General features: G+C 48.4%; 2 protein-coding genes across 3 annotated transcripts; both read left to right on the forward strand.

The window, feature by feature from the left end:
* Positions 1-685: 685 nt before the first annotated feature.
* Positions 686-19929, forward strand: maml1 (mastermind-like transcriptional coactivator 1). Its single transcript, XM_061235155.1, has 5 exons — positions 686-2317; positions 7841-9637; positions 13850-14026; positions 15579-15750; positions 17836-19929. The coding sequence occupies exons 1-5, from the start codon at positions 1997-1999 to the stop codon at positions 18855-18857; spliced, it is 3489 nt and encodes a 1162-aa protein (XP_061091139.1). The 5' UTR covers positions 686-1996; the 3' UTR covers positions 18858-19929.
* A 1265-nt stretch (positions 19930-21194) lies between these two features.
* Positions 21195-27738, forward strand: ltc4s (leukotriene C4 synthase). Of its 2 annotated transcripts, none has more exons than XM_061233578.1 (5): positions 21195-21249; positions 23362-23444; positions 24052-24122; positions 25537-25618; positions 27558-27738. In XM_061233578.1, exons 1-5 carry the CDS (start codon positions 21235-21237, stop codon positions 27697-27699), a joined length of 393 nt encoding a protein of 130 aa, XP_061089562.1. In that variant the 5' UTR covers positions 21195-21234; the 3' UTR covers positions 27700-27738. The 2 variants fall into 2 exon arrangements, with proteins under 2 accessions (XP_061089562.1, XP_061089561.1); XM_061233577.1 differs by lacking the exon at positions 21195-21249 and adding an exon at positions 21700-22320 and having other exon boundaries at positions 23345-23444.
* The last annotated feature ends 155 nt before the right edge of the window (positions 27739-27893 follow it).

Genomic DNA, 27893 nt, shown 5'->3' on the forward strand with positions numbered 1-27893 from the left:
GGCTATGTCGCGAGTCACCTGCACTCCCACAGTGGCGTAGTGGCGTTGCAAATACGTAGGCATGCATTTTTGTAAAGTTAATCAGGATAGAGTTGAAATTATGTAGGCTACTCACTCGCTGGCCAGCATTCACTAACCGATGATAAGTAATAACGGGAAAATGTTGTAGGCCATGTATGGGATCATATTTTTTATATTTTTACATTAAGGGGTGCATATCATTGGCCTATTGCGTTAACACCATTCATTTGGTAACATAATGTTCTGTCTATTCGAGTAAAATAATAGTTATTCTATCCTGTTCGTAGTTTATACGATGTAGAGTTTAGGCCAATATATATCTTTTTTTCAGCTTTTTCAAATATATATACAGTGCTAAATTAGGCGACTGAAAAGTATTCCCGTGTGAGAAAATAGTGATTTAAAAATGTTTGACTGTTTGCCACCCGCCCACGCAAATCTTTGAAAAACGTCGTCTCGAGTTTGTGAACTGGATTAGACAGCATTTTTTCACATTTTACACACATCTTGTGTGAATATGTGTCTTCCAATTGTTCGATTCTGCTGTCAATCAATAGAACGGAGGCGGGTCTGGGGCACTGCTTTCGTGACGCTCTGCTGTGATGCAAAAGCTTTGAGAAAAAAGAGAAAAAAGAAAAAAACTTGTTTCAAGATGGCGACTGAGGGCTGCTTGTTCATTGGAAAACAATAGAGACAGCACAACAGAGTTTGGCTAGTTTGTTGCTACATTTTGTTTTTCGTTCTCAATAATTCTGGGGTACAGAGTCGATGGGTCTGAGTTTCCGGACGTAGTACTGATTGGGATACATTTGACAAAAGCGACAATATCATATTTGGTTACATCCGTAACTTGCAAGGTATTTAGCCACTAAAGTAGCTAGGAATCGAATAGTTTAGTGAACCACTGATCAGCTGTTTCGAGTTTTTAAGTAACTTTGAGTTCATTTCGTAGAGAGAGATTTTTCTGTGTAATTATTCAGTTTCATCATTTGGCAAAATGTTAGGACGAGGTGGTTGTTTCATCCATGTAACCAGCTGGCTGGGCAATGGTTGTGTCGGTTTTAAATAGCTAAGTTTGCTAGCTTGCCAGTTTACTCGCTTTCCAGAATGAGACGAGAGTTGCTAGCTAACGTTAGCTTTTAAAATTAGCTAGCGGTAGTTTTTACATGTAACTAACGTTTATATATGAAACCGAAGAGCTGAAAGTGTGATTTCCCACAAAACATGTTGTTGGTTGACTGAGAGAACTATGTAGTTTTCTAGTTAACCTAGTCCGAGAACGTGGTACTTTTAGTGGTTTTAGTTGGCTAACTTCGAAACTTTAGGGGAAAGTTTAACCGGAGCTAGCTGGTCGTATTTCAATTGCTGAATTTATTATTCCATGGTGGAACTTTTCGTCAGGATTGTTGTTAACAAACTAGGCGCAGATTCTGTTGAAATGAGCTAATATGTAGTGAAACGTTTCTCAAATGTGTCTGTTCACAATGTGATGGATGTTAACGAGATTTTTTTTATATGGCCTTATGACCACAGGTAGCAAGTTAGCTCGCTAAGTAAATAGTCGAGATTGTCGGCTACGTCTACCTTGCTGGTTATCGAGTTATATTATAATGTTTATGGGTTATAACACCACACATCGCTGGCGTATGTTAACGTCACTTTTTTATTTTACATTAGCTTGTTCTGCAAAAATCTGACATTGATTTGCAGCGTGGTTGGTCACTGTGTGTCTGATTTTATTATGTGGTTCATTAGAATACCGGTAATTGAGGCTAAATAACGGGTAAATTTACTGGTTTTCGTTGTAATTTGGAGCGCATTAGGGAAATTGACAACATGGAAGCGGTTCTGGATTTGTAAAGGAAAGAGAGAACGCCCACGCAGAGAGGCGCAACTGTAGCATTATTTATTTCATCAGAACAACTGAATTCCAATCCCCAAATATAGACCTAACTCGAGGTTTATATGCTTATTGATGATGGCGGACTTTGTTGCGCCGCGACACAGCGCGGTGATGGAGCGACTCCGCCGGCGGATCGAACTCTTCAGGCGGCACCACACCAGCTGCGAGACCCGATACGACAACACAGCGATGGACCGGTTGGAGTTGGACCAGCAGCAAACTTTCGCACTGCACCAGCGCTGCTTGCAGACCAAGGCCAAGCGTTCGAGCAAGCACAGACAGCCGCAGCCAGCGTCTGACCAGACGGGACTGAGAGCCACAGGCACCGGCGGCAGTGCCTCAGACCCCACCGACAGTGCAGCAGTAGAGAGCAGAAACAACATTCGGAGCGCAGTAAGTGACCGAAAACAAAGTTACGATGTAGGCCTGGACTACGTAATAGCACGCAGCTCACCGATACTAGCCTACAGCGATTTGGCATGAGCAGGTCAACACATACACGTGAGGCCAGTCGGCCGTGCATATTTTCAATGTGTGTCCTAGTACGTAGCGCAAAGGCACTTAAGAATCCAGACAATGGTGACTACTTTAATGCGGGTGCGTGAGTTGGTCTACTCAGCAGAAAGTTCATGAAACTAAATTGGGTAGCTGCTACTTTACCGATTGACGTATGTGGTGCTTTAGGAGTAACTTACTGGAAACTCCAGGAGTGTCCCAACACTGGCCGCTTACGGTCACGTGATCTTTCGACTTGACTTCTACTTTACGTGAGAGACTTGCCGTCAGAATGATGCTGGTCTGTGATCTGCTAACTCAGCCCTCATACCAAACGGTTTTGCAGGAAACCTGGTACTCCCTTTAAAGCATCGTTAGTTAGCGTTGATATTTTTAGAATACTCTAACCTTTCAATCTCCCCCCTTTGCCGTGGGAACATTATTTTAGAATGAAGAATATCTAATCCGATCCCTAAATTATCTAGTATGTGCTTGGGGAAAAAAAATGGCAGCTCACAGTGCCATCTTCGAAAAATATATGCGTAAACAAAATCAGATTTTCTTATCACTCGGGTTCGAAACAGCTCCTTCAGCTTTGGCCTTTTTTCTATTGGAGCACTTACTGACGTGGTCATTTTAGCAGGATAGCATGAACATCTGTGCATTCTTCCAGTGTCCTTCAGTATTCAGTATCAGCTTGCAGTGGCCAATCCCCCCCCCCCCCCCCCCCGGGAACAATTTGGGGTTAAGGGCCTTGCTCACGGGCCCCACCAACTGCACTGATCATATTGTGGCCACACTGGGGCTTGGACCACCAACCTTCCAGGTCCCAGTCAGGTACCTTTGCCACTAGCCTATACGTCGCTGCAGTCTCCTTTGTGCATGTGCGCGTTTGCCTCTCTTGTGCTACCAGCTTCTTTTTCCTATTACTCTGCTAGCCCACCAGCCGGGCTGCAGGGACATTGCACAGGAGGCGCCTACAGTATACTAAGCATTGTACGTTGCTCTGGATAAGAGTGGCTGCTAAATTCCTGTAATGTAATGTAATGTAATGTAAGTAGCGGCCGGCAGTTGCCCAAATCGCCTGAGGTGTCGCTGTTGTGCGACGATACGGGCTGCCCTGCTGACTGTAACCCTCCCTCCTTTGGTGACATCACAGACAGTTATGCACTCCCTTCACTTGAGGTGAGCGGACGCGGTGCCAGGTATGCGAGATCCGTCCCCGCACTGGGATGGAATCTTTTAACCGGCTAAGCTGTCTGACGGCACGTGAGCAGCCAAGCTTTTTTCCTTCCTTACCATACTGACCGCTCGGTAGTGATGTATAATTGACATAAATATGTCTTTTTTTTGTTTTGTTATTGAGCCTATTGGAAAGATGCTTGCCTCAGTTATCCCGATTTCAGTCGCATGTTTATTTGGTGGCACAAACGTCTTTTTTTTTTTTTTTTTTTTTTACCAGCATCTTCCATTGCATTTAAGTATAGATCAATGATTAGATTCGGCCAATTTAAGGCAGCAGATGTGAGTTGTCAGTCCAGGTCCAAGGTGAGATTCTGTTGTGCCGATTTGCAAAGGTGCGTTTCTACCTCCAGTGCTGGGCTGTCCTAACCTACAAGGTTTCGGTTTCATTTTTTCTTCTATATATTTTTGAAGACTCTTGCTTACTGTTGTGTTGAGTCTGCCAGCTCTCCCGACAGATTAATGATGCTTAATGGGAGCATTTTTGTACATTAAAAAATTTTGGATCCTTTAGCCAATTAACCACCCAAGTTAAAACAAATTTATACTCTAGTATGTTTTGAACCAACAGTACCGCTTTGCACGGACTCGAGGGCTGACTTCTTGTCTAATTTTGCTTATGCATTTACATTTTTACAACAAGAGCCGTTAATGATGAGTTCATCCAGGGTACGGGCACGCTGGAGTGGGCGGGGTCACCGTTGCTATAGGCATGTACAAGCGCAGATGAGAAGTATCTGTAACTAAGGAAGTTAATAACTTTTTCTGGCTCCTCGATTGGCTGACAGACATTTGTGTCATTTCACAAGCAAGCACCCATGTGACACAAGCGTCAGCAGTGCAGGCGGTGGCTGGGCTCGAAACCGCATACTACCCATCCTAAATTCCGGGCTGATTTTCAATTGAAATGTAGTAACAGTAGTACGCGCAGTATGCGCTTCCGAACGCGGCCCATTGGGTGGGGCGGCGTCCGGTCAGAACCGCACCCCTGGCAGTAATTGCCCCCCCCCCCCCCCCCACCTCATCGTCTCTGCCCCCCACACACGCACACTCACACGAGGAGTTAATCATCGTCCATCGCTGTAAAAGCCTGGGCCTGGGCCGGCGGGCGGTTGGTTTGCAGCGGGAATGTGGGAGCAGCGAGCCGCTCCGAGCTGAACGCCGCCGCCCCCCCCCCCCCCCTCGCGGGGCCCGGCCGCGCGCGGCCCCCCGGCGGCCCCCCGGCGGCCCCCGGCGGCCCCAGGCGGCCGCATTGTCATGGCGGAGCTTCAAAGGGCCGCAGTGCTCGGCTGCGTCGCGGCAGGAATTCGGCACGCTTCCGCGCCTCATTGAAGCCCGCTCCCCGGCCCTTTTGTTGTGGCCTCTTGTCTATACAGATGGTAATTAGTTTCATGTGGCTGTGGTTTTTGGGTTTGGGTTTGGGGGCGGGGGCGGGGGGGGGGGGGGGGGGGCGTTCAGATGGAAGGAGCTGCAGCGGCAGCAGTAACCGGTTTTTCAGGTTCCGTGGGCCTGCGAGTGAGTCACTCCCTCTCCCGCTCCCGCAGGGACGAGGCCGGATCAAACGCTCCACGCTGCTTTCAGCCCCCCGACGCGGCGGGCCGTGTAAAACGCCACACACGCCAAGTCTGGAAGGCCCCGGGGCGGGCTGGGTGCTCAGAAAAAACGAACTGGGCGTGGAACAGGCCCGATCAAACGAGCAGGGATCGCTCAGAGCTGAGTGTCAGGCACGGGCCGGACCAGGAGGGGTTTTTTTTCTTTTCTTTTTTCTTCTTTCTTATCCCCCCCCCCCCGTTTATCATTACTGTTGCCACTTTTCTGAAACTACTCAAACGAGCAAACGATCTGTTTCGCTGGGAGCCCCGTTTGTTTTAGCTGGTCACGTCGAGCGGCCCTTTCCCATGGGCAGTGTGCGTAGCGCTAACCGGATCAAACGCCCGCCGTTCGCTGGAGGCGCCGAGTGTTCCCGCGGTGTGCCTGTTCAGTTCACCGCGCGGAGGAAGACACTCGGCCAGATCAAACCGTTCATGTGTTACGAGTGCGCCCAGCTGGGTCTGCCGGCAGACAGTATCGCGGTGTTCTGCGATCTGACAGTTTTGTCTGTTCCTGAAGGAAGCTTTTACTCTTAGACCAGTTCTGACCAGATCCCGGTGTGAAGGTGGTCCACACTGGGATCCTTTTTTCTGGTTTCTTTACCTGCACTAAACTGCACAGTAGTGGTGTGTTGAACCCTATTGGTACTTCCGGTATCTCAGTGAAAGTGGAGTTTCAGCAGCCGTGTCTGTGTGGGGATATCCTGGCCTTCACAATATACAAGTACACAATGATTTTGAGCACCCGCTGTATGAGGAAAAAATAATAATAAGATTATATTTTTTGTGGGTAGTGGCATTACAGATACTGGATGAAAGCGTCAGCTAAATAACTAATGCAAATTGACTTCCATTTGATTGGACTAAACAGGGGCCAACCCCCCCAGTAGCATGTTGGGTTAAGGGCCTTGCTCAAGGGCCCAACAGCTCCACTGATCTTCTTGTGGCTATACTGGCGCTTGAACCACCAACCTTCCTGGTCCCAGTCATGTGCCTTAGCCTCTAGGCTCCAGGCTGACCCATAGTTTTAAAATACAGCAGTTTAATTCTATCCCATCAGTCTGAGCTGCCAAGGAACTGTAAGTGTTGAGTGAACATGTGCGGAAGCCCTTGGTGTGTGCATGTCCATGAGAGGCCTATAGTGTCCTATAGTGGCCTATAGTCTGCTGTTTTCATTCTTACTCTGCACTTCATCGATTAGAGCAGTTGATTACAGTTAACTCCCTTCACCGGGGTGCTGATTTTAATTGGTTTTATTTGGTTTACCTTTTTCTTTCCAATTTAAACATACTTTCCGTTCCTTTAAAACACCTGCAATCGATTCCACCGAACCTAAGCATTCAAACATTCCAAAGCAAAATTCAAAGACTTTTACTTACGTAATCTACAAAATATAACATTTGACATGCATTTCAAATGAAAACTAAGGAAACTTCAACGGTGAACATTTGAAAACACTCTGTATTACACGTACCAATTGACAAAAATAAACAAATCAATACAAAACCCAAACAAGGAAGTCCAAAAAGTGCATAAAAATAGAAATAAGGTCTATTTGTTGTGAGAAACAAAAGCAGACCCAGTAGCACTCCAGGACCAGGGTGGGAGGCCACTGCTTTATATCCTGCCTTGAACAGCCCCTCCCATGCAGACACTTCCTGTGCTAGGTGCCAGGTGGAGGGACGGTGGCCTAGAGGTGCCAGAATACACATTTTGTAGCACTTTAGGCTCACTCACTAATACATTATGGGTGTAGTTGGACATGAACTGTAATAAATTATGGGTGTAGTTGGACATGAACTATAACTTAACTGGTCTGCCATTCTCCTCAACACATCATATGAATCTCGTTTTCTGACCGAATGCTTGCCTAAAAAGGTCAGCGACACTTGTGAAAATCCATATTAAGGATGTGCCAGTCTCCTTTGAAAAGGATTAATCAGAGGTATGATTGCAAATCCTGTGTGACGCCATCGTGTGCGTGCGTGTGTGGTAGCATCTGTTACTTTAATTACACACAGCCCAGATTACTTGCCATTACAATCAGTGTAAACGGCAGTGTTGTGTAAACTTGCCAATCAGGTGATTCATAAAACTATAAAACTACAAAGAGCATCAGCTTCAGGGAAAAAAAATATCATCTACTTCCATTAAATGTGCTGTTAATGCGGACTGCCACCCAACGTAGTTAATAGTTCTGAGATGCGTTTGTGTGGCAATAATCGGTACTTGAAGCAGAAAAAATTAGAGGTAATAATTTACAGTTTCATGCACAGTTTGTAAATCACGTCAAGTGGATAAGCCCAGTGGTCTAAAGTGCTGTTAATTTATTGGGAGGTGCTGTTGTCGGTGTGTTTTAACTGGCGTGTTTTACCAACAGTGGCATTTAGGAATTGAACACACTATACTGTGCCATACTATTGTTTTGAGCACCTATTAAAACCCGACTCAATTCTAAATTTTCTCAACCGAAGCCAAAACCCCTTGCGATTTGGGTGGAGCCACTTCATATTGGGGAGGGAAAGGGTTAATCTGCTGTGTTGGTAGGTGGTTTATCGCTTGCTAACAGGTGTGTGTTGTGTGTCCCCAGCTGTCGGAGTCTGTAAAGAGGAAGTTGGAGAGCTCTGGCTCGCCCCTCGGAGGGGGGCAGGTAAACGGTTTTCGGGACGGCTACCCCCCGCCCCCTAAGAAGCCCAGCCTGGAGGACGCCCTCGGCGGGGTGAACGGGACGGCTAACGGGGGCCTGCCGCCCCGCTCCCCGCGGGACACCAAGCACGGGCTGGGCCTGGAGGCCCTGGTGCCCAACGGGACGCGCGCGGAGCCCAACGGTCCGTCGCACCCCGACCGCCCGCGCAGCCAGGACGGGGACCCGCGGCTGAAGGACATGAAGCAGGAGCCCGTGGAGGACATCCTGCCCTGCATGCTGCCCTCCGGGGGCAACATGGCGAACAGCAGCCTCTTCCCCGACCTCAACCTGAACGAGCAGGAGTGGAAGGAGCTGATGGAGGAGCTGAGCGGGTCGGGGGTGTACGAGGACATGCAGGACATCTTCAACGACGGCTTCGAGGACCGCAAGGACCCCGAGCTGGCCTCGGCCGGCCTGCAGGGCGGCGCTCTGCCCTCCGACCCCGTCAACGTGAAGGCCGAGTTCTCCCCGGCCCCGCCCGCCTTCGAGCAGGAGCCCCCGGCCGGCTCTCCCCAGGTCAGGCCCATCTCCTCCGGGCCCCCGCTGGGCTGCGGCTCTCCCGCGGGGTCCTCCAGCGGCCCCGCCCAGTCCCCGGCCCTATCCCAGCCTCCCCGGCTCCCGCAGGGCCTGCTCCTACCCGCCTCGTCCCCCAAAGACCTGTCTCCTGCTCAGCAGCTGCAGCAGATGGCCGCACGGGAGCAGCAGAGGGCGCAGCTGATGCAGACGCAGCCGCAGCTGGGGCAGAACCAGCTGACGCAAGCGCAGCTGGGGCAAAAGCAGCTAGCGCAAGCGCAGCTGGGGCAAAAGCAGCTAGCGCAGTCGCAGATGGGGCAGAAGCAGCTGGCGCAGGCTCAGCTGGGGCAGAAGCAGCTGACGCAGGCACAGCTAGCGCAGTCGAAGCTGGGGCAGAAGCAGCTAGCGCAGGCACAGCTAGCGCAGGCTCAGCTGGGGCAGAAGCAGCTAGCGCAGTCGCAACTCGGGCAGCAGCAGCAGATGGCGCAGTCGCAGCTGGGTCAAAAGCAGCTGACGCAGTCGCAGTTGGCGCAGCTAGCGCAGTCGCAGCTGGGGCAGAAGCAGCTAGCGCAGTCGCAGCTAGCCCAATCGCAGCTAGCCCAATCGCAGCTAGCCCAATCACAGCTAGCGCAGTCGCAGCTAGCCCAGAAGCAGCTAGCGCAGTCGCAGCTCACCCAGGCCCAGCTCACCCAGGCCCAGATGCAGAAGCAGAAGCAGCAGCAGCAGCAGCAGCAAGCGGCCAAATTCCACGCCGCCAACGCCCCGTCGTCATGGCCACAGGCCGCGCCCTCCCAGAGCCCGCTGGGCGGAGCCTACAGCCTGGAGAAGCCGTCCAGCCCCGCCCTGTACCAGCAGGACTTCCCCAACGCCAAGCCGCAGCTGCTGCTGCCCGCCCCGCCCAACAAGGGCTCCCCCAAAGCCGGGGCGGGCGCCTACATGCAGCCAGGGGCGCACCCCAACATGCTCGGCCACGCCCAGCCCAACGCGCTGGGCCAGAACGCCGCCGGGGGCCAGGCCTCCATGCTGGACTACACCAACACCAAGCCCCTGTCCCACTACGACGGGGCCCAGCCGGGGCCCCAGGGGCCCGCGCAGAGCAAGGCCGCCCTCCTGTCCCTGATTCGCCAGCAGCCCATGAAGCAGAAGCCGGGTCTGCCCTTCCGCCCCCACCTGCCCCCCCACGCCCAGGTGAGCCCTCCCCACCCCCCAGTGTTCTGGTGTATGCTACCCTAAGTGAAGAGAAGGTATGAAAATGTATTAGAATATACAGAAATAGAATGGAAGTTCTGATCATTTTGCAGTCCTGTAAAAGTATGCTTTTTAAAACACTGTGCAGTCAAACTGATAGTTATCAGTAATGGGCCATAATTATTCTCTTTTTAAAACCAGAGGATTTTTTCTCCCCAGTTGAATGTTGGTGTACAGTATACATCCTGTGTACAGCCCATATGCAGAGGGCTGCTGATTTGGTTACTGATATCAGTTCACCACCAGACTAGATAGTCAACATTTCATAACATAGTCAGTTCAGCATCCGTTCATTTCGGTGGATCACTGCAGTTCCTTTGAAAATCCCACCCACGTTCTAACTGAATCTTAATTATGATAGGCTTCCTCATGTTGCTGGCCTATGACAACCATCTATGACAACCAGACAGGTTTTCTTTCATTCCCCTGCCTGTACCGCTGACGCACAAGTGCAAGCATACGAACGAATCATTGAGAGTGACGATCCAGTACACTTTACAGAGTTCACTTTAAAGATTCGTTTTGATTAGATTTGTTCGTTCACATACTGCCCAACCCTGGTCCTGAAGAACTACTGGGTCTGCTGGTATTTGTTTTCACCTTAAAATCAGCTCCCAGTTGAGACCCAGGTAACCAGGTGAGATGAGTTAACTGTGTAATCATCTGCTCTAATTGATTAATGAAGGGCAGAGTAACAACGAAAACCAGCAGTCCCAGTTGCTCTCCAGGACCCGGATTGGAAACCACTGATCTCTACAGTCTTATGAGCATTGCGTAAATTGCGTCAAGCAGATATGCTCAGAATTAAAAATGAACTGTTGGGGGGTGTCGGCAGTTCTAGTTTCATGAACCGGTGTGTTTTTCAAGCAGTTTAACCAGTCCGTACGCCCACGATTCAAAATTCCCTGAATATATTACATTACATTCATTTTTGATGCTTTTATCCAAAGCAACTTATGGTTGATGAGACTTATTAGTGGCCAGTCCTGGAACAATGTGGGGTTAAGGGCCTTGCACTGGGGTTTGAACCACCAACCTTCCTTGCCCCAGCCAAGCGACTTAGCTACTGTTTATCTGACTATTTTTCATGGGTTTGTGTTTTTGTCTATGGGACTACCAAATGCCAAATAACGACATGTAATGTAGGCTACAGGCTGCCCATCTATCAGGAGGCTCTGCTGTTTCAGAATTGAAATCATGCGGTTACTGCTCTGCCGGCCCTAGCCTCTGCGCTGCGGCCCCTCTCTCAGTTGAGAAGCGGGGCCCTGTCCTCACAGGAGATGCAGGGCAGGGGGGCCTGGGCCAGGCTTCGGCAGGGCGGCTGCTGCCACCGACCCACAAGGCCGAGCGGCGTTTGCGAGCGCATTCCTCCTCCGCCTCCCTCCTCCCTCCCTCTCCTCCTTGCATTTCCACCCTCCTCTCCCTCTCTCTCCTTGTGTTTCCACCCTCCTCTCCCTCTCTCTCCTCCTTGTGTTTCCACCCTCCTCTCCCTCTCTCTCCTCCTTGCGTTTCCTCCTCCTCTCCCTTTCTCTCCTCCTTGTTTCCTCCTCCTCTCCCTCTCTCTCCTCCTTGCGTTTCCTCCTCCTCTCCCTCTCTCTCCTCCTTGCGTTTCCTCCTCCTCTCCCTCTCTCTCCTCCTTGCGTTTCTTCCTCCTCTCCCTCTCTCTCTTCCTCTCCCTCTCTCTCCTCCTTGCGTTTCCTCCTCCTCTCCCTCTCTCTTCCTCTCCCTCTCTCTCCTCCTTGTGTTTTCTCCCTCCTCTCCCTCTCTCTCCTCCTTGTGTTTTCTCCCTCCTCTCCCTCTCTCTCCTCCTTGCGTTTCCTCCTCCTCTCCCTCCTCCTTGCGTTTCCTCCTCCTCTCCCTCTCTCTCCTCCTTGTGTTTTCTTACTCCTCTCCCTCTCTCTCTCCTTGTGTTTTCTCCCTCCTCTCCCTCTCTCTCCTCCTTGTGTTTTCTCCCTCCTCTCCCTCTCTCCTCCTTGCGTTTCCTCCTCCTCTCCCTCTCTCTCCTCCTTGCATTTCCTCCTCCTCTCCCTCTCTCTCCTCCTCTCCCTCTCTCCTCCTTGTGTTTTCTCCCTCTCTCTCCTCCTTGCGTTTCTCCCTCTCTCTCCTCCTTGCGTTTCCTCCTCCTCTCCCTCTCTCTCCACCTCAGTGTTCACCGCGTCCGCACGTCGCGGGCGGCTACGCGCAGAGCGAACGAGATCCATCCACAGAGATCCCTCCTTCAGTGCGGAGCCGTTGTGGCCCCAGGGGGTTTTGGGAAATGCAGTTTTTTCGCTCGGCGGCAGAGGGGGGGGGGGGGGGGGGGGGGCTCTAGCTCCGGCGCTGGCTGTTCGTGGAGCCGGTTAGTCCGCTCCCAGCCTGGCTGCTCTGCGCCCGCTCCTCTCTCTGCGAGATCCGGCTGACGCTGCAGTTGTTATTGATGCCGCAGGGCTTTTTTTGTTTTTGTTGTGTTTCTCCCTCCCCCCCCCCCCCCCCACCCCCCACCCCCCTTCTTTTTATTGCTGAGTTTGGCTCAAGCCCCGTCATGGAAAACAATGCCACTGTGTGTCTGGGTCAAGCAGCTGGTTGCTAGGAAGCCGGCGCAGGAGAGTGTGGGGGTGGGGGCGTCGTGTATGCGAGAGAGGAGGGAGGGAGGGAGGGAGGGGGGTGACAAAGCTGTCTTTCATGCAGTATCCCCCCCCCCCCCACTCTGTTCTCCTCCCTGGAGTATTTTGGGATCCTTCTCCGTACTTTTTTTTTTTTTTTCTTTTTCTCCTGTTTAAATATAGCTGCGCTGTCCCACTTGGACTTTCTCGCGAGACGCATTTTTCAAAATATAAATACGGTTCCTCTACGCTGCCAGACCGAAATATCTCAGGCGTCCAGTACGTCAGACTGCACACACTCTCCTAAAAAACCTGCCTCTTTCCCTCTCGGTCATTCCTCTGCGTGTGCGTGTGCGTGTGCGTGTGCGCACGGCTGTGGTGGCATCAGAGATCAATTCTGTCACCTGACTGTCAGGCACTGATCTCATTGGCTGTTGTCAGACCCTCTGATTACAAAGATAAAAACATTTCAGTTACAAAATTATCAGAAATATTTCTGCAGTTGCAGATATTTTTTTCGACCATTTTCTTGCTGTCTTGAAACTTTCATGTCAGCCATTAGACCCGACAGAGCCGCTGTAAGTCAGTGGTTACTTTAAAAATGAAACGCATAAAAATAATTACACACACACACGATATCCAAATTGCGGATGTCCTAATATGAGGATGGGAGCGTTTGCACTCGACGACCTGGGCTGTGTTTGATTTCACTCGAGCACATTCCATTCCCGCGCTGTATTCCCTGGAGGGAGGCATTTTGTAATGGAATTTGTGACGTGCAACACGCAGACCTAACAGGTGATCTGCAGGGCGGAGGCGAGGGACAGAACTGAACTGTGCCACACTCGCAGTGTCCGTACGGAAGAGCTGTCTCATAGTAACCTCTGCGCTGTGGATGTAGGATGACTTTAGGATGGTCTTTGAATAATTCATGACCCACCCTAGCTTATTTTGAGTGATACTAAATAAACCAACCTTATCAAATAAAACACGATCACCGGAGGATTTCTTAATAAAAAAAAAAGTTCTATCTAAAAAAAATTCTATATAGAAAATGCCAACCATTAAACCTCACACAAAAAACCGAACACAGAAATGAGTCAGCTAAAGTATCTGACACCGTTCTGAATTACTCATCCTCCCTTCATCCCTCAACATGCACTCGTTAATTATTCATGAACCTCCCAAACTCATCCTGCACTGATTCGCTCCTCTCTTCTTCATGTGGGGAGTATTGCATTTTGGGATTTCCCTACTTGCATTTTATCCCCTTGGCGGCAGGGAAAACGAGGGCATAAGGGAATATAATCGCTCCCCTCCTCTTTCATAATCGGAACTGAACCCCACTTGGCACCGCTCCCATACTTCACCCTGGCATTTTGGAGATTCCCTCCTTGAAGCCAGGGAGGGGAACATCAGGGAGAAAGCTTAAAATTTGTGTTCAAACTGAGCCCTGGACCAGTAGTCCTGATGAAAGGCAGTAGACCTGTAGTAGTTGTTTTGGTGTTTTGTGCGGCTCCCTCTGGTGGAGGACAGTGGAATTACCTCTTTCTTTTTTTTTGTCCCCCAGCAGGAGCAGAATGCTTACACAGCTGGCGCCCACATCCCGGGACCTCCTGCAACCATGGCAACGCAGCCGCCCGGAAACCATGGCAACGCGGCGTACATGAACAGCCAGACGGCAGCGCTGAAGCAGATGCAGACGCAGTTCCTCATGGGCCAGAGACAGCACATCATGGCTGAACAGGTGAGGGGGTCAGGGGTCAGGGGTCGTGACATCAAGGAAGACAGAAGTCTTTTGTGAAAGATGTGTATGTCCTTGACTTTGTTGAGATACACAAATAGTCAGTCATGACGCATTGAGGCTCAAAACAGTGCTCACTGCACCCTGCAAAACATGCTTAATATTGGCTTCACGCTGGCGAGGAATGTTATTTTTCTGTTATACCTGTTCTTATGAAAGAGGACTCGTAAATAAACAAACGCATGTAATTGAGCGTGAGCACTGGAAACTTATCAGTTCAATTGGTGAGCTCCCTCCAAGCGAAACCGAAGTCAACTGAAACTGCTTGCAGGAGGCGCTCTTTCAGAAAACGGGGTCAGTGTAAAAAAATGTTTTCAGGGAGTGTTCATGCAAGCGTCCGTCTGTGGCCCGCGCGGGCGGTTAGCCCAAACTGACAGGGGGCCGCTTCAGACGGCCGCTCACCTGAATTATTCATTCAGTTAAACGGCTTTGTAGGTCTACATGCAGACAAAATCTCTGTCATTAGTGTGTTTCAGCCAACTGGATTTGGCTGTTAGTTGGAAAAGCAATAATAGTTTTGGAGCATAGTGTGTGAATGAGGCTGCAGAGCCTCCTTTGATATGACTAGGACTGTGAGTAAAGCCAGAGTTGGCATCCCTATGTCGTAGATGGCATGGTTCTGTGCGGATCCATACGTAGTCTGTGTGTGGAGGGTTGTTCGGTTTGTGCATTGAGTTCTTGAGGTTCTGCTTGAGAGGGTGTCTTGCCTGCACCTGAGACCGAGATTTGGGAACTATACACTTTTGGAAATGAGGCTACAGCGGAGGTTTACGTTTTGTACATTTGGGTAGAAATAAGTACATTTTACAAACCAAAAAAAAAAAGGTACAAATGAATTACTAATCCAATGGCAAGGGGAACAATTTTATGCACCAATAGAGTGCCACGCCCATCAACTAGCTTTTGTACTTTTTTCACCACTTTTCATACCTTTTAAAAAATATATATATATTTGTGATATTCATGTGGGGGCAGTGTTGGTTTGTACATGCTTCACTCCAATGTGCAGGCAATCCCTTGCACCGCCCCTAGGGGGTGGTGTTATGCAAGCTTTCTCTCACTGTTTGTGTAATGGAAGGGAAGAGTTGGGATTCCATAATATGTGACTGCGCAGGTATTCTTTGCCCTGAGCGACTTATCCTGGATATAAATTGTACACGAAGTGTTTGGGATAACGGTCTGTGATGACGAGTGTCCACTTTTTGTGCTGAGCTGCTTGTGAGTCTTAGATGTACGGTATGTTTACTGTGTCTGTGGACAATGTGCGTTGGGACGTATTGTGTGTTGTGCTGACTATATATATATGCTAATGGTCTGTGTGTGAGACTCTTGTATTGATTGTATACAGTATGTTAATGAACTGCATGTTTGACTGTATTTGTGTATTGATCCGTGTGTGTGTGTGATGTTTGTATACAATACATGCTAATGAACTGTGTGTGAGGCTGTATTTGTGTATTGATTCCTGTGTGTGTGTGTGTGTGTGTGTGAGAAGGAGAAACAGCGGCAGCAGCAGGAGCAGCAGCTGCAGAGGCACCTGACCCGCCCTCCCCCTCAGTATCAGGACCAGCAGAACCCCCAGCATCCCTTTCAGCAGCAGCAGCAGCAGCAGCAACAACAGCAGCAGCAGCAGCAACAACAGCAGCAGCAGGTTAACCAGTTTACAGGTACACCACTGCTCCTGTACACCCATCTACAATATCCACTCACAGATTCAAGATACACACCAGCATATACTCCCATCTACAGCACCAGCATGTACACTTAACGTACGCCCATGTATAATTCACACCCAATATACAGCCATCTACACTATATACCCAACATACTCAAACATCAATATGAACACCCATCTGCAATATAGACCCAAAATGTACAAACATTTATGCTACATAGCCAAGATTTACAACATGCATCCAAATGCAGCGTTCGCCCAACATAAACCCATTGCAGCCCAACCTCTCCCACGTTATTTGGGCAACACAAAGGACCATAACCTGAACAAAAACCACCAAACCCAAATCTGAACAATCACAGTACAAGGAAGCATTTCAAGTGAATCAAAAAAGGAAAACTAAATTACCATGATTAAGTTGGAAGGATGGTCCAGACACAAAACAAAGGAGCGCTAAACTACTCTTAACCTGACACACACACACGCAGACAAAAAGAATCTCTTCCCCATCTTGCAAAAAATAAAATAAAATAAAAGAGCTTTGAATCTTCTGCAAGTCAACTTCCCTACTCTAATCTACCCTCTCCAAAAAGGTCAAACGGCGTGAGAATGTGACTGGCCATCTGCCAACTACAAAAGTAATGCACACTTGGTTTAAAGTATAAAATGCAACGCTCTAAATTGAGTCTAAACACAGGCACTAAAACAACACTTTCAAACAAGTGACTTCCTCAGAAAGTCTCTTTAAAAGTGCAGCCTTTCTCTCTTACACACACACACACACACACACACACACACACACACACCCACTCTCTCACACGCACACACACACCCACTCTCTCTCACACACACACACACTCTCACACGCACACACACACACACACACACTCTCTCACACGCACACACACACACTCTCTCACACGCACACACACACACACTCTCTCACACGCACACACACACACACTCTCTCACACGCACACACACACACTCTCTCACATGCGCACACACACACTCTCACACACACACACACACACTCTCTCTCACACACACACACACACACACACACACACACACACACACACACACACACACTCTCTCTCACACACACACGCACACACACACACACACTCTCACACGCACACACACACACACACTCTCACACACACACACACATACACACTCTCACACACACACACACACTCTCTCTCACACACACACACACACACACACACACACACACACACACTCACACGCGCACACACACACACACACACACACACACACTCCCTCTCTCTCCCTCTCCCTCTATCACCACTTCCTTAAGCCCCACAGGACTTCCTGACCGCACCCCCGTGCTCTTGCCTTTGCTTTGCCAAACTTCACCACTTAGTCTGTCTATTGCACTGGAGAAGTCCCCCACCTAGAATTCCTTTCACCCGCTGGTCTGTACACAGGAGGAAGTAGCGTGCTGGCTCTAGGCCTTATGTGAAAGCTCTTCCAGTGAAATGTTTCTCTCATCTGCCATATAATCTCATCTCACAGAGCTTTCTTTGTGGCTCGCAAAACAAATGTCCCGGCTTTAATACAAATGAAGTACACTAATTTGAATGACCGTACCAGAGGTGAAATAAGCAAATGTGGAGGGAAGGTTTCCACGGGACGCTACGCTATGCTACCGTTACTGTGGTATTTGTCATCTTTAGCTCCCAGGTCTTGCACTGTGTCCGTGAACTCCCCCAAAATCGTTCACTCTGATGCGTGATGGAGACTGTAGGGGGCGCTGCGCCGTCTGTCTGTGATCTCACCATTGTCGTTAGCTCTCTGCTCTGGGGACTGAAGGAGTGTGACCACTTCAGCTGCTTCCACGCTTAAGATTTCTCTGGGCGTTAAATTAAAATACTGGCACCCCCCCTCCATCCACCTTAACCTGAATATAATGGTTGTCCTGACACTGCAGTCTGATTAAATGTGATTGATTGAGACCCTCCTGTCTCCCCTGCTCTATAGGCTTAGTGCAGTGTAACTGATGAAATGTGATTGGTTGACTTACTGTGCCCTCTTCTCCCTTGCCCTCCAGGCTCCTCCCAGTCCCTGGCGGGCGTGGGCCTGCCTTGCGGCTCTGCCCCCGGGGGGCAGCGCATGTTCTCTCAGGCGCAGAGCATGATGGGAATGGGGGTGGCGCAGAGCGGAGGTCCGTCAGCCGGGGCGCCCCCTGCAGTCAGTCAGGCGGACATGGCGCCCTACAGCAACATGAGCCTCCACCCGCACCCTGCCCAAACCCAGCGGGCGCCCGGCGGTGCCATGCCCGCAGCCTACAGGCAGAACCAGAACCTGCTGGCCCAGCAGCACCTCAAGGCCCAGCCCAACCCGGCCATGCCCAACCCGGCCCTGCTCAAGCAGCAGCAGCAGCTGGCCCGCATGCCCAACGCCATGGCAGGCTCTCTGCCCAACACGCTGCCCAACGCTCTCCCCAACGCGCTGCCCGCCAGTGTGCCCATGCAGGCCCAGCCCTGGCAGCAGCAGCAGCAGCAGCAGCAGCATCCCAGCATGCAACAGGCCATGACCACGCAAGCGGTGGCTGGGAACGGGGGCCTCCAGGTGTTCGGGAACGCCAACTTCCACGCCCAGGCGCGCCTCCCCAAATTGCCCGGCTCCACAGCCTTTCCCCAGGCAGCCCTGAGCAGCGGCCGGCCCCAGATGATGGCAGCGCACCCCCAGCAAAGGACCAACCCCGCCCTGGCCCCCCAGCCACACCCTCAGCCCCTAGCCCCTCCCCCCCAGCAGCAGGGTCAGCCCCTAGCCCCTCCTCCCTCGCAGCAGGGGCAGCAGGTGTTGTCGGGCGTCAACCTGCCTGACCTCGGCGCCTTCGGCCAATCGCAGAGCAGCCAGATGACCAACCGCACCGGCATGCAGTGCAACCAGGGCTACCCCGTGAACAGGACAGCCAATCAGGAGCTTCCGTTCGGCTACGGCGGCCAATCGGGGAACGGTTTGGCCAGCTTCCCTGTGGATAGCGACCTCATGGAAACGTTTCTGAAGAACCAGACCGCGCAGGACTGGATGGATGACCTGGACGAGCTCCTGGCCAATCACCAGTGAGGGCAACGTGTCTCCAGTGAGGGTTAATTGTTTACCGGCCAATCGCTGATGGTGTAAGTGGAGTCACCGACGAATCGCCACCGAGTACTGTTGGGTCATCGGCCAATGGGCACTGAGTTGGACAGTATGTCTGTTACATTTGTGTGCGAGTTGTTTTGTAACGTGTGACGCTCGTACACTGGACCAAAAGCCCGTGGTCTGACGTGTTCTCCGGGCTGAAAGTGTAAAGATGAATATTCTACTACTGAACCTGTGGCTCAGATTTAAACCACTGATTCCAGTCACAGCACATGGATGAGCAGATATCTCACGGCTTTTATCCTGCAGTCCAGGGGTGACCAGTCCTATCCGAAAAGGGACGGTGTGGGTGCAGGTTTCGCCATGACAACCGATTTAACTAATCCTGGTCTTCAGTCAGGACATTGGTCATTAGAATCAGATGTCTTGGTGCTGGGCTAAAACATTACATTCGTTTTTTAGCTCACGATTTTATCCAAAACGACTTGCAGTTGATTAGACTAAGCAGGGGACAATCCCCCTTGGGGCAATGGAGGGTTAAGGGCCTTGCTCAAGGGCCTGACAGCTGTACAGATATCTCCGGTGGCTTGAACCAGTAATCTTCTGGCTCCCAGCCATGTGCCTTAGCCACTAGGCTACAGGCAGCCCCTCCGCCCACACCAGCCCTTTTTGGGTAAGATTGGACACTCCTGCTGTAATCTGACATATGGAGCTGGGGCGGGGGGAGGAGGTCGGAGCATTTGGCCAATTTCTGAGCTTCTCGCGCAGCTCAAGGTGGTGGCAACCAGAATTCAGTGTAGATGTCAGGCTATGAAGTCCGTCTGAACAGCTGGCGCGAAGGAGGGGGGATGCGTGCTATTGCGACTATCCACTCACTCCCCGCGTGGGCCGTATCCACGCACGCCCTTACAGCCTGCGTGACGTCCTCTGGAAGTCATCGCAAATGTGTTACTCAGACCTCCTCCCCCAGGCTCCTCCTGGTTGAATCGAGTCCCCAGCCCTCGCCTGACCCCGCCTCCGCCTCAGCGGACGAGCTCGCCCGCACGTTGCATTCCCCCCCCCCCCCCCCGCCCCCCCCCCAACCACGAGCGCGTTCGCTCTTCCGAGTCGCAGTAACCAGTCGCGTTCATCCTTGTGTCGGTGTGTCAGGGCCTTGTGTATGTTTATAAATATATATATATTTTTTGTACGTATGCATTTCCTGTTGTTCAGGAGAAAAATAGATCTTATTTTTATATGTACATTTGATGCTAAATCTGTTTCTTTTTTTTTTCTTTTCTTTTTTTTTTTTGTATTTTATATTTTTAAATAGAGGTCTCTGTAAAACAAAGGAACTATTGTGTAAATATAGTTATTTAGAAATTGACTCGTCTCGTTTTATTCGGAACTGGGTTTCACCAGATTACACAACTTTTTGTAGAATGTATATGTGGTTTGTGTCAAAGGGAGACTGAAAGTCATGCGTTTCTGTCTGTTAAGGGATGGTGACTGGTCCACTGGTTTCTGAAACTATTATTTTCGAAGAGCAACCCTCATAACTCTCGAATACCTGATTTACATTTACACATGAAACCGATTCTTAATAACTGTCTGCTCGCGTCTCGCTCATAACGACGTGGAACCAATGGGCAAAAAGGTAACCCCGAGATACATGATGGTATCACGAGCCCTGCTCTCTTTCAAGACCAATGCATGAGAGAAGGTTAATGAAACCTACATTTAATAGTGTGTCTGGATTATAGTAGCGGTACTGGATGCATTTGAAGCTGCGCTTCCAACCAGCAAGGCGCAATCCATGGCAAATGGTAGTTTCTCTCTGCAGAAAATTGTGTTCCGGGTTTTACTCTGAATTTATCCATTTAACTCTAATCCTGCTTCGTGATATACCCCCAGTATGAGTTCCCCCTCATAATGTTAATACAAGGTTTTGGTCTCAACTGAGATTTTCTCTATATACTGTATAGGATTTGAATGCATAATTTCAGAATAACTGCTGCAGGGGTAGGCGGCACGGATGGTGCAGTGGGTAGCACTGCCGCCTCACAGCAAGGAGGTCCTGGGTTCGAATCCCGGTCGGCCGGGGCCTCTCTGTGTGGAGTTTGCATGTTCTCCCCGTGTCTGCGTGGGTTTCCTCCGGGTACTCCGGTTTCCTCCCACAGTCCAAAGACATGCAGGTTAGGCTGATTGGAGAGTCTAAATTGCCCGTGGGTATGAGTGTGTGAGTGAATGGTGTGTGTGCCCTGCGATGGACTGGCGACCTGTCCAGGGTGTATTCCTGCCTTTCGCCCAATGTATGCTGCGATAGGCTCCAGCCCCCCTGCGACCCTGTTCAGGATAAGCAGGTTAAGATAATGGATGGATGGATGCCGCAGAGGTGATTTTAAAGTTGTGTGTCAGGGTTATTTACCCAGCTCTTCAGTTGTATCGAAGTTGATATGCGGTATGAAACATTCTCCGGTTATGCATTTTCTGCTGCTGTGTTTCCGCGCACATTGACACGCGCTACTGATATGAGATTCATAAGAAATTGCATCATATTTTGAGGTTGAAATTGAGTTCTGGCATCTTCCCTCTCGGGTAGAAAGAAAAGCTTTCAGTAATCATGCACTGACCTACATCACTATATACTAATATATATATATATATATATATATATATATATATATATATATATATATATATATATATATATATATATATATAATCAAAAATAAGTTGCTTGTAATGCTTAGGCTAATTGTGGTGGGACACAATATAATTTCCATTTTTCAGGTGATAGTTATTTTGGGATGCCTCGCGTTTTTCAAACGCGCCAGTGGTTAGAGGAATTTGGAGGAATTTGGTCCGATCCATGGTCTGTATACACAATGTATGGCTTTGCGGCACGTTATATACACTTTTCGAAGTTGTCTCCATATGAAGGGTGAATGAAAAGAGCTACCGATCATTTTAGTAACGGTGTTATTCTGGCTGGGAAAAGTACCCACCCCACCTCCTGAATCAGCTTTTCCAAAGAAATCGCCTTTATTGTACCAAGAATCACAAGCGAAATGAAGGCATGTCCGAATAACGCCCAGTCTAGCTCCCAGTTACCAGTCATTAATGAAATGAAATGTTCATACCGTTATCTTGGCACCCGAAATGATTCAAGTTTAACGAGTTTTAAAAGGTGCATTTTTATATAACGTAGGCTACTGTCCCCGTCCTTGAGTGTCATTTGTCTCGAGGCGGTTGTTGTGCGATCGCTACAACATTCGTAATTGGACGGAAGAGCACGTTTACCAACGCTAGCTCAGTGTTAAAGTAAGCAGGTACGTCCGGTATAATCAAACAGTCTCGTGTCACCACTGAAGCAGCTCACTGAAACCTCAAAGCCCACGCTGGGAGATGCTCCACCAGGTTGTTAACATTGCTGCGGTGACGGTACTGGGAGTTATTGAGCAAGGTAATCCTACTTGTGTGTATTTGAACGTAATGGGACACATTCATTTAGTTCATTATACATTGTATTATTCATTATACAATGTTGATGTTAATTATTATAGTGTAATTGTATTACAAGTAAGTGTACTATTATGATTTTATCCGAACATTATTAAGTTATTGGAGCAGGTTTCTCACCTCATTACGTTTCATGGTGATTACTGACTGTAATTCTGCTTCGTTCTGATCGAATATACTAGTGTGCCGCATATTTTATGGAAATAAAGCTTATTCAAAAATCTTATGTCATTGAATCCTATAAAATTGTTGCCCCGTCCTCTATATCCTATTATTGTGCTCCATGCCTGGTACGTTTAAATGCAGTCCGTTTGTTCTGCAGTAGCCAGTGTGCAGTCTATGTATTGATGTCATGTCGATTAATCCCTACCCGCACACGGTGTAACTGCACTTTTCCTGATTTAACATCCGAGAAAGAGATGACGTTCGGTTGTTACCAGTTGCTCTCCGAGTAACTATCGTTGCTCTTATCAGTGCTCTTGCGTAAATGTGCGCCTTCCGTCCTAGGCAGTAACTAGGCTATGGACGATAGACTGACTATTCGCTTATTATTACTCGCGTATAATGGGAGTTTCATAGTGAGTATCTTTTGACACGATTATTTCCAGGCAATGATGGACGCCTTTTGGCAAGTGCTATCTGTCTTTTCGAACTGTAATTGGTACATGATTTCCAATCAAACTTGACTGTAGCTGTAGTATAAGTTGTCTTTCTTTGTTCCCGATTAAAGAATAAATGTTGTTACATATTGGGAGAACGCAGGTATAGCCGGAAACTCCAGTAATAAACTCATGTCTTGTAATGCGTTTACGCATTTTTCGGTACATAAAAGCTGTATTTATGTAATTGTTTTACGGTAATACGGGCATAAAGTTCAGATGAAAATTGTAATTATATGTAGATAATTTAGCGGTGTGCGTGTTATGTTAGTGTCTGGTATGATGACAGCGCTACATTCTCTCTCCAAGCTTATTTCTCCTTACAGGTAATCTACGCCAGACGTAAGTACTCCGTGTCGCCCCCAAGTACCACCGGCCCCCCTGAGTTTGAAAGAGTCTTCAGAGCTCAGTTGAGTAGTTTGCACATACGCGCTTACACTCAGTTGGGCTGAACACATAACCCCTTACCCCGACACCCTCGCATGCTCAAATGCACGTCTACTAAGTCAACTCGTATACTCGCATTGTGCACCCTCGATCGCACATGCGCTATTTTGCATACAAATAGTCGTATTCATCCACGCTCGACTTACACTACCCGTACTTCTTTGAAAATGGAGCATTGCGCTAGTTTGTATTTGTGTGTATAACTATAAGTTGTATAGCTGTGCACAAATGTATTCGCTCTTACAACTTCCAAAAAAGTAGCTTTATCTTTAGAGTGAATAACAGAGCAGGAGCCGCACATGTGGCGGATAAAAAGTAAAAATGTGGATTAGAAGATTCTCCTTGATTGAGTTCCTTCCAGTCTCTGTGGTCCAAAAATAAAAGACAATGTCCATCTTCTTCCTTCGTGTTGTTCTCTCACAGTGTGTGTGTGTGTGTGTGTGTGTGTGTGAGTGTGTGAGTGTGTGAGAGTGTGAGAGTGTGAGAGTGTGAGAGAGAGAGAGAGAGAGAGAGAGAGAGAGATTACCACATGCCACTTTCTCAAAAGATATGTGTCTCTGATTTTCCAGAGCAAACTGCTCGGAGTACTTTCCCATCTTCGTCATTACTCTCTGGGTGACTGGAGTCTTCTTCAGCCAGGGTGAGAGTCAGAGCTGGTCTGCCAACCGAGTCACAATGTACAGCTTCACTTCATTATATGGTCCTAATGTATATATTTGACAAAAATTAGTTAATATAGAAATATTTTGTTTTTAGAGAAATTTGACTGGATTTCGGTATTGTACATTCAGAGTACGTTTAGGGTGTCTGTCATTTGGATCTATGAACAACCCTGCATAATTCCAAGGTCACAAACTGTTCTTCGGTGTCACTGTGCCTCCAATAGAAAAGAACAGTGTCAAAAACGGCATAAACATGTTTGTGTCAGTATAGCAGTAGTCCATTAATTTAACTTCCAATTTCTCTGTGCATTCATAAAAGCTTAAGTATTGGCGTGACTTTTTTCAGTGACCTGTGTGCATCTTCCTCCTTCTATTTCCGAGAATTTCACAAATAGAAGAGGAAGAGCAGGAGATCTAATCTGGATGTCTAATGGTGACAGTTTTACTATGTAATTGTATGGGAGTGATGTTAATTTACACACTAACATATACATATATGGTTAAAATACAGCATGATGATTTTATTTTAACAGCAAAGAAGGGGACATTTTTTAATCAACTTTTTTTTGTGATCAGATATCCAATAGTGCTGGCAATTGTCAGTGTCTGCAGTTACATTGACGGGTACCTGGGCATGGATTTGAACTTCCAGTCAGTAGAGAGGCTCAGGCCGGTTCCACGAAGCAGGATTACTGAGTTAGCTGGATAACTGCACAGAGTAAAATCTGGAACAATGACTGAAGTATAAAAGGGCAGTCCTGGGTTGTTTAATTTTGTGCAGCTATCCAGCTAACTCGGTATTCCAGCTAACTCAGTGATCCAGCTGACTCAGTAATCCAGCTAACTCAGTGATCCAGCTAATTTAGTAATCCAGCTAACTCAGTAATCCAGCTAACTCAGTAATCCATCTGACTCAGTAATCCAGCTAACTCAGTAATCCATCTGACTCAGTAATCCAGCTAACTCAGTAATCCATCTGAGTGATCGAGCTGACTCAGTGATCCAGTTGACTCAGTGATCCAGCTAACTCAGTAATCCATCTGACTCAGTAATCCAGCTAACTCCGTAGTCCAGTTGACTGAGTGATCCAGCTAACTCAGTGATCCAGCTAACTCAGTGATCCAGCTAACTCAGTGATCCAGCTAACTCAGTAATCCATCTGACTCAGTAATCCAGCTAACTCAGTAATCCAGTTGAGTGATCCAGCTGACTCAGTGATCCAGCTAACTCAGTAATCCATCTGACTCAGTAATCCAGCTAACTCAGTAATCCAGTTGACTGAGTGATCCAGCTAACTCAGTGATCCAGCTAACTCCGTAATCCTACATTGTGGAACAGGCTCCAGGTATCCTGCAGGAGGTGCAGTAAAGATGTTGTTCTCTCCCCCCCCAGCTGCTGCGTGTGTGTGTGGGCTTCTGTACCTGTACGGACGCCTCATGTACTTCCAAGGCTACTCAGAGTCTGCACACGGCAGGTAAAGGCAGGTGCATAATATATATACATAAAATATACACTCGCAAGTGTATTTATAAAATAAAAAAAACCCCACTGAAAACTAAAGACCAGGAGCAAAAGAATGTAATGGGGCTTCATTGGAAATAAGGAAGATTTTAATAGCAGGGCTCTGCTCTCACCTTTGGTCATGGGTGGGCGCAATATTAAGAAAAAAAAAACAAAAGACCCCAGGAAGCCTAGCTGTTTGTCAAGGCTTCAGCAAATGGGGATCCTTATAATTAACATAAACAACATAACGTAATTTCTTTGGAAATGGGTAGGCCTGAATGATTTTAACTGCACCACTCTGCTCATTGGCCTTGGTCCATTCAGACAGCAGGAAATCATGTGCGATAACTTTGAGACTTGGTTAGTCCTTATCTGAAATAATACATTCATTATACTTGCTGCAGCGTGTGCAGCTGTTCATTATGTACCAGATAAAAGTAACAGGAAATGGTGGCGCTTTCGTTGACAGAAGGATGTGTGCGCTTTCTTTAACAGATAGCATTGCGATTTGCTGCAGCACTTTTATCAGAACTTTTATCAGAACAAACCAACACTCGATCATCTGAAGTGATGGGATTTGACCTTGGCTTCAAGTTTCCGAATAATCTAATGGAACTGTTTGGGGAATTTTCTCCACATTATCGTTTGACGTACACTCTCTGAGCACTTTATTAGGTATTTATTGGACTAATTTTTTTCGACTTCTACTGCTGTAGCCTATCCACTTAGAGTTATAACGCATTGTGTGTACAGAGGCGCTCTTCTGCATACCACTGTTGTAATGTGTGGTTATTTGCGTTACTGTGACCTTCCTCTCAGCTTTGACCAGTCTGGCCATTCTCCTCTGAAGTCTCTCATTAACAAGGCTTTTCTGTCTGCAGAACTGCTGCTCACTGGATTTTTTGTTTGTTTTTTGAACCATTCTTTGTGAACTCTAGAGACTAGTGTTTGTGAAAATTCCAGGAAATCAGCAGTTTCTGAGATACTCAAACCATCCTGTCTGCCACCAACAATCACTCCATGGTCAAAGTCACTTTTTTCCCCATTCTGATGGTTGATGTGAACATTAACTGAAGCTGCTGACCCATATCTACATGACTGTATGCATTGCACTGCTGCCACACAATTGGCTAATTAGATAACCGCATGAATAAGTAGGTGTAATAAAGTAAAATATTTTCTAATATAGTTCTCGGTGAGTGTATAAAGCCGGCTGCATCAATAGACTTTAAGTACCCATGCGTCTTGATGCACACATTCAAAGGCCACTTTTCTTCTATGGTCATAGGATGATTCCAAACATTTCCATATTAAGCATGTAGCTGACACTCTTATACAAGGTGGCACAGACTAGTTTTATGTATATTACATTTGCATAGTTTAATTTACTTTAAAACAGCATTCCTATCTGGGAATCAAAGCTAAAATCTCAGACCTGCAGACTTAAGTCACATACCAATATGCTACACTGCAAACTTCCAGGTAAAGACTGCACAAGCATGTGCACCATCTCAAGAGGGGAGTCATAACGGTTGTTCCACTTCCCGGTCGGGAAAACAAAAACAATCACGGAATTTCCCCTGCTTGGCCTTATCAGCTGTAACTTGTTTTGGCTAAAAGTGTCAGCTAAATAACTAATGTAAAAATGAATGGATATCCAGGATCCCAGCACTATATTGGATTATGAACATAACACTGGTTAACCAAACTCGAAGCGAAATTCTTTTCACTTTTCAGGATTTTGTTCATTGAGCACAGTCGGAGCACTGGCTCTGTCAGACAGGATGAGGGATAAAATCAAGAGCCGGAGCTTTGACAGCTTCCCTCTCTGCGGTCGCGAGTTGTAAACAAGCAACATGAGTTTGGGCGTGTCTCACTCGTCCCCGTCCCCCCCCCCTCTCTCTCTGCAGACTGGCCCCTCTGTACTTCTCGGCGAAGGTCCTCTGGACGCTGATCGGCCTGGCAGCCCTGGGGGTGCTGAACACCATGTGTGACCTGCACCTGGGCCTGGACGCCCTGCAGCAGCTGTGCGGCTTCTTCTCACCGAACTGAGAGGGCGAGAGGGAGGGAGGGGAGGGGAGGGGAGCGGAGGAGAGGGAGGGGAGCGGAGGAGAGGAGCTGGAGGAGGAGCGGACGGTGCAAGAACAGAGCTGTTTTCATAAACCCTGAATCCCCGCACAGCTACCGCCCTGGCCAAAAGCCCAGTGCGAGGCCATTAGGCCATGGTTCTGGAATCCTGTCTTGTC

This window comes from Conger conger, chromosome 3 (assembly GCF_963514075.1).
Source record: "Conger conger chromosome 3, fConCon1.1, whole genome shotgun sequence".
In the NCBI taxonomy this organism is placed as follows: domain Eukaryota; kingdom Metazoa; phylum Chordata; class Actinopteri; order Anguilliformes; family Congridae; genus Conger; species Conger conger.